The sequence below is a fragment of the Schistocerca serialis genome, chromosome 7, assembly GCF_023864345.2.
Source record: "Schistocerca serialis cubense isolate TAMUIC-IGC-003099 chromosome 7, iqSchSeri2.2, whole genome shotgun sequence".
NCBI lineage: Eukaryota > Metazoa > Arthropoda > Insecta > Orthoptera > Acrididae > Schistocerca > Schistocerca serialis.
In genome coordinates this window covers 334,652,915-334,670,672 of record NC_064644.1, presented here as the reverse complement: position 1 = coordinate 334,670,672, position 17,758 = coordinate 334,652,915, and the positions used below count along the sequence as shown (strand labels likewise).

At 41.5% G+C, this 17,758-nt stretch overlaps 1 protein-coding gene across 1 annotated transcript in view; it reads left to right on the top strand.

Moving 5' to 3' along the window:
• The window catches only part of LOC126412415 (uncharacterized), a 51,499-nt gene extending 34,373 nt beyond the window's left edge, over nucleotides 1-17,126 (top strand). The window contains exon 4 of the mRNA XM_050082003.1: nucleotides 16,911-17,126. Within this exon, the coding sequence (XP_049937960.1) occupies nucleotides 16,911-17,069 (159 nt within the window). The 3' untranslated portion in view covers nucleotides 17,070-17,126. The remainder of the gene's footprint in view (nucleotides 1-16,910) is intronic.
• Nucleotides 17,127-17,758: the final 632 nt, after the last annotated feature.

Here is a 17,758-nt window from a genome sequence, read left to right as displayed (position 1 = left end):
GTTGTGTCACTTTGGTGCGAACTGCTGCTCGAATTGCTGCTGTAGATGCAGTACGATGCGTCAAGCCGTACGCCGAACACGATGGTCTTTCCTCTCGGTAGTGCCATGTGGCCATCCGGAGCGTCCTCTTGGGACTGTATATTCTCGTGACCACCGCTACCAGCAATCACGTGCAGTGGCTACATTCCTGTAGTTGAATTAAGTCGGGTGACGCTGAGGGAATTAAATTAGTAAATGAGAAAGTAGTAAAGGAGTTTTGCTATTTGGGGAGCAAAATAACTGATGATGGTCAAAGTAGAGAGGATATAAGATGTAGACTGGCAATGACAAAGAAAGCGTTTCTGAAGAAGAGAAATTTGTTAACATCGAGTATAGATTTAAGAATCGGGAAGCCGTTTCTGAAAGTATTTGTATGGAGTGTAGCCATGTATGGAAGTGAAACATGGACGATAAATAGTTTGGACAAGAAGAGAATAGAAGCTTTCGAAATGTGGTGCTACAGAAGAATGCTGAAGATTAGATGGGTAGATCACTTAACTAATGAGGAGGTATTGAATAGAATTGGGGAAAAGAGGAGTTTGTGGCACAACTTGACTAGAAGAAGGGACCGGTTGGTAGGACATGTTCTGAGGCATCAGGAGATCACCAATTTAGCATTGGAGGGCAGCGTGGAGGGTAAAAATCTTAGAGGGAGACCAAGAGATGAATACAATAAGCAGATTCAGAAGGATATAGGTTGCAGTAGGTATTGGGAGATGAAGAAGCTTGCACAGGATAGAGTAGCATGGAGAGCTGCATCAAACCAGTCGCAGGACTGAAGACCACAACAACAACAACATTTCTGCAGTATGACAGCAAGAACATCCAGCTTGTCGTAGCCCTATTACACGACCTCGTTCCAACTCACTGAGTGTTCGTAATGGCATCTTTGTCGCCTTAATGGCATTCTTGACTAAAATCAACTCGCCACATCCAATCTCAAACGTAACTAAGGCTTACGACCGTTACAGAGCGTATTTAACGCGAACCTGATGTCCGTTCTCATAGAGGCGCTACTAAACCACTCTTATGCGACTGGCGCAAAATTTGAATAGAAATCAGTTTCAAGATGTAGAAAAACGCCTACCAACTGTCATATATGTCGCACAACTCCTTCTTGGTGTTGCGATTTTTTTTCCTTCAGTGTACATTTTGCGTATCCTGAAAGTATTCTGGCTTGATTATCACTACTTACGGGAACAGTCAATGCCATTTAGACACACACACCTTTCAGCAAAGTCAGCCTTCTTTGAGATGTTTGGCGCTCCCAAATTTAACTTTGTAACTCATATTGTATATCTGTTTCGCTACTTATTTGAAGAAGTCTGCTGTCTAAGGGTTAGCGCATAAGAGTGAAACCCCCTGTACAGGGAAATCACAATCCTAAAAACTATCCTAGCTATATACAGAAACACCTGCAAAAGACCTGCAGAGACCCCATTATTGTTCGATTACAGGAACGGCCATCATTCACTGGGAACAGTCACAACACACATCCTGTGCGGTTCAACAACTACTTGTACGAAAGGCAGATGGAAGAATGAGATCACTGAAAAAAAAACCAAAACAATGTAAATCACCAAGTCGCAAACTTACGGAAGTCTCGTTTGATAGACTCTTTTGTATTCCTCATCATTCCACAGTCAAATGCATACAGCCACGACACGCCCCGGTGCAAAAATTGTTACCGTTTGACAGCTGGAGCGACACTAGCGCTCCAAGCGGTCAGAAAGCAGACAGTCACGTGTATCGTAAGGATGATGTTGGTTTTTAATTATCTTCTATTTAATTAAAGAAATATTATTATATTTTTGCTTTCCATGCTTTAGTAAATTAGCAAGAGATATGAACTGTCGTGAAATACATGTAAAAACAGCTGAATCACACTGATTCAATAACAAACTACAACTTATTCACGAAGAAGTGCTTTCGAATATGTGCGTATTTGCAGCTTATTCCGCTGAAAGAAAGAGAATATAAAGATATAGTTAAAGCATGAGCAGCATATATTTCTGTTGTCTGTCTATTATTACCATAGGCCCTTTCCTTCATACTAAAAACTTATTTATGGAATCTAATGAGTTGCCAATTTAGTATTTTATCCATCTTCAGCAACTTTCGTTGTATTCAGATTGTATCATAATTAATGGCGTAAACGCATACAGTTGAAAGTACACGCTGCTAGAAGCAAAAAAAGCTCAGTAAACACAGGGTCGAAAATGCATACCTTAAGAGCTACGAACAATGTTTCATCTTCGATACTATGAAGCAAATCTCTTCTACTGAAAGCTCTTTGCTTTCCATATTGTGGGAAATGGTAATGTGGACCAAAACGAGAAAAAAAATCAAGTAAACATGTGCTCTAAAATGCATACCTTAAGAGCTATGAGCACGTGCTCATCTTCGCTACTTGGAAACATAACTCTTCTACTGAACAATTGTTCATAACTTTTAAGGTAAGCATTTTAGAGCAAATGTTTACTGGACATTTTTTCTTGTTTTGGTCCATTCTATTACTTCCAAAAATGTGGAAAGCAAAGAGCTTGCAGTAAAAGTGATCTGCTTCACAGTATCGAAGATGAAAAATCGCTCGTAGCTCTAAAGGCATGCATTTTAGACCCTATGTTTACTGAGCCTGTTTTTCTTCTACCACCGTGCACTTTCAACTGTATGCATTTACGCCATTAATTATGATACATACCATATAATGAAATAATAAGCAACCAGTTGCATAAAAGAAATTTAATTTCTTTCTTTAAAGTCAGTACCACCATTAGACGGTTGTTTATTTACGGTGTTACATTTACACTTACACAATCATGATTTCGGCTTCAAAGTGTCATTATCAAGTGTTTTAAGTGTTATAAATTACCTAAGATGCATACTGTCGTATTAAAATACACTATTAGACACATGTTCTAAGAGTCGATATTTCTGGGAGAGCCTACTGCTTTGTTTCATTACTGAGTACACCACGTAACACCGTAAATAAACAACAGTCTAATGACGGTACTGACTTTAAACGAAAATATTATGACTGTCGCCTCGCATTATGAAAAAATTATTTAATCTCTTCACCGGTTTTGCCTATCGCAAACCAGCAAAGAAGTTAAATTTCTTTTATGCAACTAATTGCTTATTATTTCATTATAGATTGGCCAATTCTTACATTTCACTCGACTTTCTAATACACGAATATTTTTTGAATATAATTAATTTTGCTCCAAAAGCGAACATGTTAAAGATTCTTGCCATTTGTGGCTCAGATTTAGTAACAATTGTAGTATTGATTTCTTTCTGTGTTGGAAAAAGAGTTTTATTTCGTTTGACGATTTATTATGACGTTTGTGTGGTTTTCTCTTACGCTGCATTTATGATAGCATATGTATAACGTAAAATAATGTAGGTATTATATACTATATAGGTTTCTTACATTCCACTTTCACTAATTTAGCTGAAAGTGTAGCAATCGCTATTCTCCTTTGTTGGGTAGATGTACAACGTCTTTCTGCAAAAGATCAGGTCTTCTAGTGTTTGCTCGCAATTTTTTGTTATTAGAGGAAAACAACATCATTCTGTAAATGTCTATACATTACAAGAAATTCATTAAAAAAATCTGTGAAAACTAAATAATGACAAATTGTAGATTTTTACGGCGTTACCTACACTCAAAATTGGAATAACTGTGTTACAAATCACTATAAATGTTAATATTCGCAATCAACCGATATCGTTTTCAGTAGTGTCACTTGCTGGCCGCTTGGAGCGCTGCTGTCGCTATGGGTAACAAAAACGAATTGGAGCGTCGAGACTGTTTGTTAGACTGTGGTAAGTATTAAAGCTAGAAACTGAGTTGTACGTGTTGAGACAGCATAGCTCACGGCTATCCAGATTATATTCATCCAATATTTTTTGTGGAATGAGAGCAATTAATAATATCCAACAAATTTTACATATAATTTCAAAATTTTTCGAAAAGTTTTCTCTCTGACATTCCATGCCCTCCGCTTCAAATAATAAAAAGAAACAATTAATAACTTACTACATTTCAATTGTTCATGCAATAAAAACTTTAGCATCAGGCATGGCGCTTTAATTTATTACTTTTTTACTACCACTCTAATCGTAACACAGGTTGCAAACAGTATCCATACTGAATGTATATGCAAAAGCATATCATTTTATGGCTCATAGTTCAGGAAATAAGACGTCATAGACATTGAGATATGTGCAACTGATGTTTAAAAAGGTGAGTTCGACTTTTTAAAGAATCGAGAATGGGGTGTTACTGGTGAAAGATAACTTCGAACACGGGAAGTCTGGTATAAAGCGGTTAAGCTGTGATGAGAAACCCACACAGAGTTCCTCTGAGTGAGGTATAAATCAGAGGGACCGTTGTGTCCGGATTTTGCTATGTACAGAGAGTTTGTTGCATGCTGCAACTGTTAATGACGTTTTTTTTTCGTCGAGTTTTAACTTAGTAGTCTCTGTAGTCTCTCTGTCATTTCCTGCCCCAAGAAGTGGCGATTGTGCGAAATCGTCCCGACACGCGTTCAAGGACTCTACGTCGTCGGCCGTGCGCCGGGTTGCTACTTTGTCATTTTCTCGCTCACACCATTGCCATTGAATGCTTTAAGATTATTTAACCCTTTGATTACCATATTATTTGCCGAGTGAAAGACACCAATGCGTGGCTATTTTAATGCGAAAATCAGAAGTAACAAATTGAAACAGGTTCTTCCCGCTCTTTCGTTTTTCCAGCATGTGGGAGGGGTGGGACTTGCAACGTCATTCATAAATATAGTGCGCGCAGAATACCGTGGTCGGTAGATGGGCAGACGGCAGTGCACGTCTGGGGAGAGTGGTAGTGATGGGGGTTACGCGCAGGTTCTGTTTTTTGTAAATATTAAGTGGGGGCCCGAATTTTGAGTAAAACCTACTCATTTCTCTGGTTGTCAACTTAAAATTTGCTTCTTTTGCCAAACCCCACAGCAGAGTTTACAGTCTCACCTTATATGTTGCGCAGATGCATTGCAAAAGAATTCTGTAAAAGTGGTTTATTAGGTTTATTAAGAGAGGAACTGAGGGAAAGTAAGGTCAGCATCTTATGAAAAAGCACGCCCTCGGTACAAAATAAACGTATAATAACTTCACATATGTTGTTCCAAAACCCAGAGCACTTCTCGTTTCACCCGCTGTAGATGGTCCTTAAAAATTACATTCTTTCATCGGAAAAGTCTGTAATTAGTGAAATAATATGGTAGGTATTGAAGTTTTGCATAATAACTATACATAAAAATACTCTCCTCTTTGTGTGCTATCATTTGCCAAAATCTCATTTTGATAATTCAAACGGTTTATGAAATATGAGGAATGTTGTAGATATTTCACTCTAGCTTTATCGCTAGCGCAGCGCGATAGCAAATGACTGTGTTACTTTAGATCAATTTCCTCTGATTGATGAGATGCCGCGCGGGATTAGCCGAGCGGTCTCAGGCGCTGCAGTCATGGACTGTGCAGCTGGTCCCGGCGGAGGCTCGAGTCCTCCCTCGGGCATGGGTGTGTGTGTGTTTGTCCTTAGGATAATTTAGGTTAAATAGTATGTAAGCTTAGGGACTGATGACCTTAGCAGCTAAGTTCCATAAGATTTCACACACATCTGAACATTTTTGATGACAGATAGGGGCCTCCACCCAAGTCTAAAGAAAAATTCAATATGTTAGCTAAATTTCATACACCCCAACGTATTACGTAATATGCACCAAACGCAAAATCATAACGGCCCCTAGTTTTCATTGCAAAAGTTTTCGAATTTCGCGCATTGCCTTATTTAAAGCAAATCGCCGACCGGCGGAGAGCTGTCAGACACAGTCGGCCTCCCCTTCCGAGCAAACAAATGAACTCGCCCAGCATTTAGGATGACCAATGGTCACCTCGCATCGGTCATTGTATCCTATGTGGGCTATACCTGCGGGATTTCGAAAGACAATTGCACAAAAACTACAAGAAATACGCGAAGCAGGCACGCATCACTGGGTAGAGCATATCCCCAAGTCTTAACTCACATTACAGGTGCTCAATATGGGAACATTTGTGAAGCGGCAAACGTCGATACGTACGCGCAACTCATTGACATGAATTATCGGGGAAGGCGCAACTGCAGCCCGCTTTGCAAATCTGTTTATTGGGTTGCCTATATCCGTAGGCGCGCACTAATGCGATGCAATGATAAGGAGCGGAGCGGGACAGAGGGTTAAAAATGAAACCTGAAGACACCACAGCCTACAGGTGAACACTGTGATTATAAGAATTCTGCAAACCACTATCAGGCTCCCCATTACGAGTGAGACATTGATACGCAGCAATAACGTGCAGCAAATTTCCATTTGTTCTTCTATAGCTTATCAGGGGATACATGCGTCCAAATGGTAGTCAAAGACTTAAATACAAATTACTGCCTACTTAACACACTTTTACCTGTGTGATCATGAATTAAAATGTTCGTATTAATGCAATGTAAATCATACAAAACGTGTCTGAAATGCAGCGCGAAAATGGACTGCAGTGTACATCACCAAAGGCTCCTCATGACTCCCTCATAATTCTTGAGACCGACCACCGATGTAGTTCTTGAATCATCTCATTGACGAATGATAGTTGCTAAGTAAGATATTAATTTTGTCGCTACTGCTGTCATTAATCTTTAACTTGTTTTGTAGCCATCCCGACATCAAAAGGCACATTAGGTTGATTAACTCGCGACAACTGCATTGTTACGACGTGCTGTTTGAAAGGATTGTGGTAGCACAAGAGTGCAATAATAGCTTAAAAGCAAATTTATATGAAAGGTAATTAACGATTAGTCCAAGGAAATGAAGATGCCTGCTTACTTAGGGAACAAAATAAATTTTTGTATAGGAAGTACAAATAATAGTAATTTGCAACTACATGATAATCAGTCGGAAATATAGACAATGTTTACTTAGGTTATTTCACATCCGCCTCTGCAAATACGAATTTGAAATACTTCAATTAATCATCCAACAGCTATGAACACAATGGTCACACAAATGAAGAATTTACTAACATTTTTTGTGTGCATATTAGAAAATAGATAGTTCTGTGAGAATGCTTTAGCAAGTCGCCCAGACTGAAGCACTGTTGTAGAAAGAATAGGACTGAATAGAATAAATTTCGGTCGTACGTACCCTAGCTTCTTTCTCGTCTGAAAATTACTTCAGGAGATAAAGAATCAACTACGCGAGGAATGTCTTAGGCTTACTATTAATGTCTTAGGCTTCCTATTAATTAACGACGAGGAGGGAATCAGTGGTCATAAGACCGCTACTATTTAGAAGGCATCAATGACTAACTCAGCTTTGAGGATCAGGATGTGGAACACAAATGGGTAAAAGCAAAAAGCATTGTACGATATGCCTTAAACGTGTGCCAATAAGGTTAATGAGGGCTGGAAAGGAATCACTGTGGTTTAATGATCGTGTTAGAATTATGCTGGGAAAGATAGAGACCTTTAGATCCGATTTAAGGGAAGTCAAAGCCTGGTACAGAAACAGAAGCTGAATGAAACCAAAATGAGCGTGCGTAGAGCGATGCGGGAAGCATTCAATGAATTTTATAGTAAATTTTGTCAAACGATCTTAGTACAAATCCTAAGACGTTTTGGACTTACGTTAAGTCAGTAAGCGGATGGAACTCATCTTTTCAGTCGCTCAGTGACTATACTGACAGCGTAGCAGAAGATGACGAGAAAGAAGGACGAAATGTTGAATAGGGTGTTCCGAAATTGTTTCACCGGGGAAGACCGTAATATGGTTCCTCCTTTCAACCTTTGGACAAATGCTGGAAAAGGAGATATTGAGATAAGCGATCGCAGAATTGAAAATCAACTAAAACCGGTCGGCAACTGAAGGCAACTTGACCAGATGAGATACCTGTGAGGTTCTGCAGAGAGTATGCGAAAGAACTTGATCCCCTTCTAGCAGTAGTTTATCGTATGTATTGGGGCAACGATAGCTTCCCAGTGATTTGTAAAAGAAAAAAAGGCCAGGTCATTGTTGTTTTCAAGAAACTCGTCGGAGACACGCGCATAATTATAGATGTACAAGCTGGCAAACCCAGCCATTGCCCGGTTATTCATTTTGCCAATTTTCTATTAGAAATGAAACAAAAAAATTAACTGCGTTTCTTGTGTAATAGCGAAAAAATTTCATTTCCATAAATTCGTGTAAACATCTTCGAAATTATGAAAGAAATATGCATATTGTACAGATGGGTAAGGACATCTGTTTCGCGCGTCTAAACGCGATTGTATAAACGTCTCTATGGCAACTCGTCTTCATTGATCTATAAACGGTTATTGTTTTCCCCTGCAGTCGTTGGCGCTTCGCAATTGAAAGCTGTCAAAAGCGTTGCCAGGTGTCAGAGATTTCCTTAAGTTGAATCGAATGCAGGAGCGTATTAGTAGTAAAGAATGAATGTATCAAAATTTCATGTATGATTGGGGTATTTTTTCAAGAATCTTCGTGTTTATGACGTCGTATCTCATGAACTATATGTCTTAAAATGATAAGCACTAACGGAAAAAAATCCAACACCAAGAAGGAGTTTTGCGACATAAACGATAGTTGGTAGGTGTGTTTCTACATATGAAAGGTAATGTCTTTCAAATTTCACAGCTGTCGCGTAATAGTGCAGCTAGTTGCGTCACAGTGAGGATGAAAATCAGGTTTACCTTAAATATACGCTGTTATGGCCATGAGCGTTAGTTACCGTTGAAATTGAAGGTAGTGAGATGATGTTAGTAAATAATGCCCTTAAGGCGACAAAGACGCCGTTATCAACACCTGATTGAGTTTTAACGAGGTCGTGTAATAGGGCTACGTGAAACGGGATGTTCGTTCTGCGATACTACTGAAAGACTTCGCAGGAATGTAGTCACTATACATGACTGCTGGCAGCGGTAGTCACAAAAATGTATTGTCGCAAGAAGACTGGGCTCCGATAGGCTATGTGGCACTTTCGAGAGGGAAGAGCATCGTGTCCGACGTGTGGCTGTGGCGCATCGTACTGTACTTGCAGCAGCAATCTGAGCAGTAGCTGGCGCTACAGCGACACAGCGAACTGTTACAAATCGGTTATTTCAAGGACAGCTCCGAGCCAGACGCCCTGTAGCGTGGATTGGCTCTAAGCACTATAGGAGTTAACATCTGAGGTCATCAGTCCTCTAGACTTAGAACTACTTAAGCCTAACTAACCTAAGGACATCACACACATCCATGTCCGAGGCAGGATACGAACCTGCGACCGTAGCAGCAGCGCAGTTCCGGACTGAAGCGTCTAGAACCGCTCAGCCACTGCGGCCGGCTGTAGCGTAGATTCCAGTGACCGCAAATCACCGCCATTTGCGACTACAGAGGTGTCAAGTGAGAGCTCATTCGAGAGGAGGTGGAGGTCTGTTGTGTCATGTGATGAAAGATGAATCTGCCTGGGTGCCAGTCACGGTCGTATATTGGTTAGAAGAAGGCCACTTGAGAACCTGCACTCAACCTGTCTGCGCACTAGACATATTGGACCTACACTTGGAGTTCGTGTCTGGGGTTCGATTTCGTATGACTGGAAGAACACTCACGGTTATTCCACGCATCTTGACTGCGAAATTGTATGTCAGTCTAATAAATAGACTTGTTGTGCTGCCATTCATGAACAGCATTCCAGAGGATGTTTTCCAACAGAGTAACGCTCGCCCACATAACGCTGTTGTAACCTAACATGGTCTACAGAGCGTCGACATGTTACCTTGGCCTGATAGATCATCAGATATGTCTCCAGTCGAACACATCATGGACATCATCGAACGGCAACTGCAGCGTCGTCCACAAACGGCATTAACTGTCCTTGCATCGACCGACCAAGTGCAACGGGTATAGAACTCCGTCCAATAAACTGACATCCGACAGTTGTACAGCGCGATGTATGCACATTTGCATGACTGCATTCAACATTTAGGCAGTTACATCAGTTATTAACGTACCAGCCTTTCACATCCCCAATGGCTTACCTCTTGCTTGCACTAACCTATGATCTTACAATCTTAATCACTTAAATTATGTTACCTAGAATAATGCATTCCCGAAATTTCATTACATTAATTATTTTTTGCTGATAAGATTTTTTCCGTCAGTGTACCGAGGTAGGTACATTCAGCAGCGTAAGTTGCCATTATCTGTGACGTTTTTTGTGAACAAAGTAAGTAGCAAAGAAGTTATAAATTTAAACGTCGTGCATGATGCAGTGATACGGCAGTTTTTCACGTATGTCATTTTTCACGTATCTCATTGTATATGACACCACATCTCCCGATCTATGTGTCATACATTGATATTATTAGCGGCGTATGTTGATACTGTTTGCAAAATGTGCTGCGAATAGAGTTAGTAGCAAGGAAGTAATAAATTTAAATGTCATGTGCTCTAGGGCTGTTTTTCACGCATCTCAGTGTTTATGACGTCATATCTCATGGACCGAGGCCTACGAGAAAGACAGGCCGCGGCGCGTACGTCACGAAGGTAGACCGAGCTCGCTCACTTGCTGCTCAACTCAGCAGAAAAACTGCGTTTCTACACCTGTTATGATAGGAAGTGCATAGGCCTACTAACACTTTGTTACGTCTATACTGGGGTACAATAAAATTAAAATCATGTCGAAATAATTATCAGTTGCGTAAGGCACCACACCTTGTATGAAACGAGGACTGTTACGCAGAACAGACTAAAAGCTATAAAAAATCTGTTGTACCATTTATGTCGAGAATTGATCTTCAATTTTGTTGTACGATTAGTAATCAGTAAGACTTCATAATACCAGCTTCCAGCAGAAGATGCAATTCTCGTTAGTACGTACACATCCAGTTGCGAGTTAACAGATTGAGAAACACATTTTGTCTACTGAGTTAAGCGAGCGAGCGGGATCGGGCCTACCTCCGTGACACACGCGCCGCGGCCTTTCTTTCTCGGTGGCCTCGTTCTGAACTGTGCTAGGCAGGTTTTTCTTACCACCACAGCGATTTTTGCCAGACGGTAAAGGATGTGTGTACCAAGCAAATAGGTTTAGGAGAAGAAGTGGAACATAAACATATAAACACACATATATCCATTTTTACAGTATGCATGGATATCTCCAGTATCAGTCTTTTGAAGAATTATGGAACATGTTTTATGCCCACGTACTATGACGTTCTTGGAGAAAAAAAATCTCCTCTATAAAAATCAGAATAGGTTCCGCAAAGAGAAATCTTGAAAAAAAGAAAAAAAAACAGCTCGCTTTGTTTGTCAATGACTTCTGTAAAAAAGGCTTTCGGATAGATCCCGTACTTTTTTTTTTTTTTTGAGTAAGGCATTCGGTACAGTCCTACACTGTCTTTCAGTGAACAAAATACCAGCTTACCGAGTATTGGAACAGATTGGTTATTGGATGAAGTACATTCTTGCAAAGGGAACTCAACGTGTCCTTTGCAATGCAGCAAAATCGGGAAATGTACTTTTAGGAGTGCCCCGAGGGAGTTTTATAGGGCCGCTATTGTTTGCAGCTACGTTAGTGATTTAGTGGATAACTTTGGAAACTCCATGACGCTAGTCGAGGGCGATGCTGTCTCAGCAGGACGTCTGCTACGCCAGAAGGAGCCTGCAGAAGGTCGATGGTTGATGCAGGGACTGGCACTTCACCTTGAACGTAAATAAATGTAGCGGATTGTGCATAAATAGGAGAAGAAGTCTACTATTGTTCGATTACACTGTCTGGGTCAAAGCAGTGGACACAGTATCTACCGTAAAATACCTAGGAACAAACATTCGGATCGACTTAAAGTGAAAGGATGAGATGAAACAAATAATAGGAAAATTAGTGGTCCGAAGGTGATTCATTGAAATTATTTGAAGCAAATGTATTAATACTTCCGTAACGTTTGTGTAATAATTTAAAACATCAATATCGCTTAGAAAGATAAAAAAAATTCACATTACCGGTTTCGGCAAGTAGTTTCCATCTTCGGATGTTCTGTAGCCACAAAAAGCTTCGTACAGACTAAAACATAGGTAGGCGCTTTGAACGTGATAAAGTAATTTAAGACTGCAATGAATGTATATTAACATCCTGCATTGTAATATGTAGATATGGAAGAGTGAGGGAGGGGCAGGGGTGTACGAAGGTTAGGCGGGAAAAACATATTCGAAGTGGGAGAACAACAGCGCACTTTGCAAACAATTATATTTTCTCTGATCAATGACATGAAAATGGTATTTACAAAAAAACAACACCAAGAACTCAAATTAAAGTTAAAATGCAATATTTTTTAAAAATGTTTATAGGTAATACGGAAATTTAAAAACACATGCAAACGTCGATTGTCATAGCTTCAAATCATACAAATGTATAGATTTTGCACGCCTAATTTAGCGATTAAGGCTAAGTTTCTAAAATGTGAGCTCATAAAAAGTCTGTGTACAACCAAATGATTAACAGAACCGTGATGAAGTACGTTTTATAAAAATATTTATCATCAACGAAGAAAATAAAGAAGTATAGGTCATTAGAATAAAAATTACAAACTTCCTGGTAACCATGTAGGTAAGTATATGTAAATGTCCTTAGGAGTGCACATTTTAGAAATTTGGCTTTAATTGCTAAATTAGGAGCGCAGAGTATGTACATTTGTATGATTTTATATCACAATCGTTGACGTTTGCATGTGTTTTAATTTCTCATATTACGCTTAAATATTTTTAAAACAATTGTCTTTTAACTTTAATTTGCGTTCTTGGTATTATTTTTTTAGATACCAGTTTCAGTTGATTGCCCGCAGAAAATATAATTGGTTGCTAAGTGGGCTATTGTTCTCCCACTTCGAATATGTTTTTCCTGTCTGCCCCTCATACAACCCCCCTCTCTCTTCTGTACCCATATATTAAAATGCAGGTCGTTATTGTAATTTCTGTCTTTTACCACGTGACGATAGTACATTAGTTGAAAAGTTAAACGAATTTATGATGTTCAAAACACCTAACTATTTCTTTGTCTTGTGGATTGGTTCAAATGGCTCTGAGCACTATGGGACTTAACTGCTGAGGTCATCAGTCCCCTAGAACTTAGAACTACTTAAACCTAACTAACCTAAGGACATCACACACATCCATGCCCGAGGCAGGATTCGAACCTGCGACCGTAGCGGTCGCACGGTTCCAGACTGCAGCGCCTAGAACCGCTCGGTCACTCCGGCCGACTGTCTTGTGGATTAAGCGCATCTGAATACAGTAACTACTCACCGAAACCTGTAAAGCAAATTTTTTTTATCTAAGTGATCGTTGACGTAATAAATAATGATACAAATTTGATACATTCACGAAAGAAGTGCTCGGCGGGAGATCATTCCGGACGTTCCAGCAAACTCTAGTGGCAGAATCTGCGAGAGACTCACTGTGCCTCACGGATTTTGAAATCTTAAGTTACAAGAAGAGTCGGGCAACATATCATTTCCTTCCCCCAGATACATCTCGAGAAATTAGGTTACCTTCCATTCAGAAGGCTGTTGTACGCAGCGACTCTTATATTGACTTGTAAGTAATAGATTTCAGCTATCAGTCGCCCTTTTAAAATTTTATTGGCAAACCTAGATTTTCAGCTATTTTCTAGCTGAAATCTAGATCTACCAATAAAATTAAAAAAGGATGACTGATAGCTGAAATCTATTATTTACATCTCGAGAAATGATCACGCCAAGAATATTGGAGAAATTAGATGTCATACGGAGCTTTACCAACACTCGCCATTCGTAAATGGAACAGGGAAGGTGTTAGTAGGCAGTGGTACCATAAGTACCCTCCGCCGTGTATCGTAAGGTGGCTTGCAGAGTGTAGACGTGGATGTGGATATTTGCCGGCTGGTGTGGCAGAGCAGTTCTAGGCGCTTCAGTCTGGAACCGCGAGACCGCTACGGTCGCAGGTTCGAATCCTGCCTCGGGCATGGATATGTGTTATGTCCTTAGGTTAGTTAGGTTTAAGTAGTTCTAACTTCCAGGGGACCGATGACCTCAGATGTTAAGTCCCATAGTGCTCAGAGCCATTTGAACCATTTTTGTGGATGTATGTTTTGTTACTGAGTTAGACTTTTGTTTAAAGCAAAATTGAACACTAGATGTCACCAGAAGCGGACACGCCAGTATAAAAGTAGACTTGGCGTATATTTTGTTGTCAGTAGAGAAGCAATAGCGGCAGAATTGGTCGGTTAGGAGTACTCAGTGACTTCGAACGTGTACTAGTCACTGGTTGTCACCTGAGCAATAAATCTCTCAGGGACATCCAACACATCTGTAACTGCCTGTCAGTGGTGTGCTTGTGAAGTGAAAAGATGAAGGTACACAACTAAACAAAGACAGCACAGACCTCATATACTGACGAAGAGGTGCCATCGAACAATGCGGAGCATGGTTGTAAAAAACTGGATGTAATTAGGAGAAGGAATCACTTGTGAGAATGCTATCAGCAGTCCAGCTGGCACTATGACTGTGCATAGGGAGTTAAAAAGAATGGGTTACAACGGTCGAGAGGCTCCTATAAGTCACCCATTCCTCTAGTCAGTCCTCAGTGACGCTTGAGGTGGTGTAAACAGCGACGCCACTGGACAATGAATGACTAGAAATGAGTGATTTGAAATGATGAATCATGCTGTATCCTCTGACAATCCTATGGACAGATTTGGGTTTGGCGAATGCCTGGAGAATGTCACTTGTCATCATGTGCAGTAGCAACAGCAAAGTACAGAGGAGGTGTTGTTGCTGTATGTGGATATTTTTAAGTTGTTGAGGTATGGACCCCTTACAGAGCATAAGAGAACGCTAAATGCCGAAGGCTATGAATGTCTTTTCCATCACTGTGTACTGTTTACAGCAGAGGAACAGTTCTGGAACGATAACTGTTCCAGCATGACAACGCACCCTATCATACAGTAGCAGCTGTGAGACAATGGTTTGTGGACAGTTACATTCCTGAAATAGACTGGTCTGCCCAGCGCTCCGACCTGAACCCAGTGGAGCACCTTTGGGATGAGACAGAAAGTCGATTTCGTGCTGAGGCCCCAGCCTCCAGCGTCACTACCTTCTCTGGTTTCGGCTTGTGAGTAAAAATGAGCTGCCATTCCTCCACAGACATTCAGACACATCATTGAAAGTGTACCTACTAGAGTTCAAACTGTCATAAAGCCAAACCGTGGATATTCTCCATATGAATATTCATTAATAGGTGTCTGGATAATTTTGATCATATAGTGTTGATCAATATTTTGTTATCGGATATGTCTAACATTTAAAGCGAAATCTTATTCTCAAAGGAAATACACTCCTGGAAATTGAAATAAGAACACTGTGAATTCATTGTCCCAGGAAGGGGAAACTTTATTGACACATTCCTGGGGTCAGATACATAACATGATCACACTGACAGAACCACAGGCACATAGACACAGGCAACAGAGCATGCACAATGTCGGCACTAGTACAGTGTATATCCACCTTTCGCAGCAATGCAGGCTGCTATTCTCCCATGGAGACGATCGTAGAGATGCTGGATGTAGTCCTGTGGAACGGCTTGCCATGCCATTTCCACCTGGCGCCTCAGTTGGGCCAGCGTTCGTGCTGGACGTGCAGACCGCGTGAGACGACGCTTCATCCAGTCCCAAACATGCTCAATGGGGGACAGATCCGGAGATCTTGCTGGCCAGGGTAGTTGACTTACACCTTCTAGAGCACGTTGGGTGGCACGGGATACATGCGGACGTGCATTGTCCTGTTGGAACAGCAAGTTCCCTTGCCGGTCTAGGAATGGTAGAACGATGGGTTCGATGACGGTTTGGATGTACCGTGCACTATTCAGTGTCCCCTCGACGATCACCAGTGGTGTACGGCCAGTGTAGGAGATCGCTCCCCACACCATGATGCCGGGTGTTGGCCCTGTGTGCCTCGGTCGTATGCAGTCCTGATTGTGGCGCTCACCTGCACGGCGCCAAACACGCATACGACCATCATTGGCACCAAGGCAGAAGCGAGTCTCATCGCTGAAGACGACACGTCTCCATTCGTCCCTCCATTCACGCCTGTCGCGACACCACTGGAGGCGGGCTGCACGATGTTGGGGCGTGAGCGGAAGACGGCCTAACGGTGTGCGGGACCGTAGCCCAGCTTCATGGAGACGGTTGCGAATGGTCCTCGCCGATACCCCAGGAGCAACAGTGTCCCTAATTTGCTGGGAAGTGGCGGTGCGGTCCCCTACGGCACTGCGTAGGATCCTACGGTCTTGGCGTGCATCCGTACGTCGCTGCGGTCCGGTCCCAGGTCGACGGGCACGTGCACCTTCCGCCGACCACTGGCGACAACATCGATGTACTGTGGAGACCTCACGCCCCACGTGTTGAGCAATTCGGCGGTACGTCCACCCGGCCTCCCGCATGCCCACTATACGCCCTCGCTCAAAGTCCGTCAACTGCACATACGGTTCACGTCCACGCTGTCGCGGCATGCTACCAGTGTTAAAGACTGCGATGGAGCTCCGTATGCCACGGCAAACTGGCTGACACTGACGGCGGCGGTGCACAAATGCTGCGCAGCTAGCGCCATTCGACGGCCAACACCGCGGTTCCTGGTGTGTCCGCTGTGCCGTGCGTGTGATCATTGCTTGTACAGCCCTCTCGCAGTGTCCGGAGCAAGTATGGTGGGTCTGACACACCGGTGTCAATGTGTTCTTTTTTCCATTTCCAGGAGTGTAATTGACACGATAAATATATATCAACCCATAACTCGTTTGTTTCAGATTTTGTACCCCGAGGTGAAATCCGCCCAGCACACGGCCTCGACGTTGGAAGAGCGTTATGGGGAGGCTCTGAAGAGTTATTCCAGTCCCGGAGTGTGGTCTGACTACGAAGAAGCACGCAAAATCCTCTCAGCCATTCAACTAATGTCGCCGGGATAAGGCTATACGAGAAATAACAATAAAGTAATTTAATAAAGCACGTGTACTTGACTTCTACTGTTTCCTGTGTACTTCATGACCATAACCATTACGTAATGCTTGAATTCAGCGTCTGATATTGGAATGTAATGTAGGATGATGAGGCATCAAAAAGTCCCATGAATATCATAGAAGAAAGAGGAAATAGGATGCACACAAAATACCTTTATTCAACTTCAAGGTAATCTCTATTAATTATATTAAATTTATGGCAACTTTTATACAACCTCTTGAAACGACAAGCGAAACATTTTGTAATTTATCCAAGCATTAATGTTAGCATACTTTGGATTCTCTTCGAAAAGGTGTGCAGACAGATGTACACAGCGACTGTGACGGTTGCCTAGTGTACAGGGGACTGACAGGTGTCGCTGCATACTATAACTCAAGGTTGCAAAGTACTTATACGAATTAGTTACAGAAGAAGGGAAACATTGTTAGACTTACTTTAGAAAGGTAAACTAAAAAAGACAAATCTACATTAATAGCTTTTGTGGAATTAGAGAAAGCTTTTGATAATATTAAGTGAAATACACACTCTGAAATTCTAGAGCTAGGTTTAATAAGATAAGGAGAGTGGAAAGTTTTCATCGACTTCTTCATAAACCAGACTGCGGTTGGAAGTTCTTGACGGACGTGAAGGAAAAGCA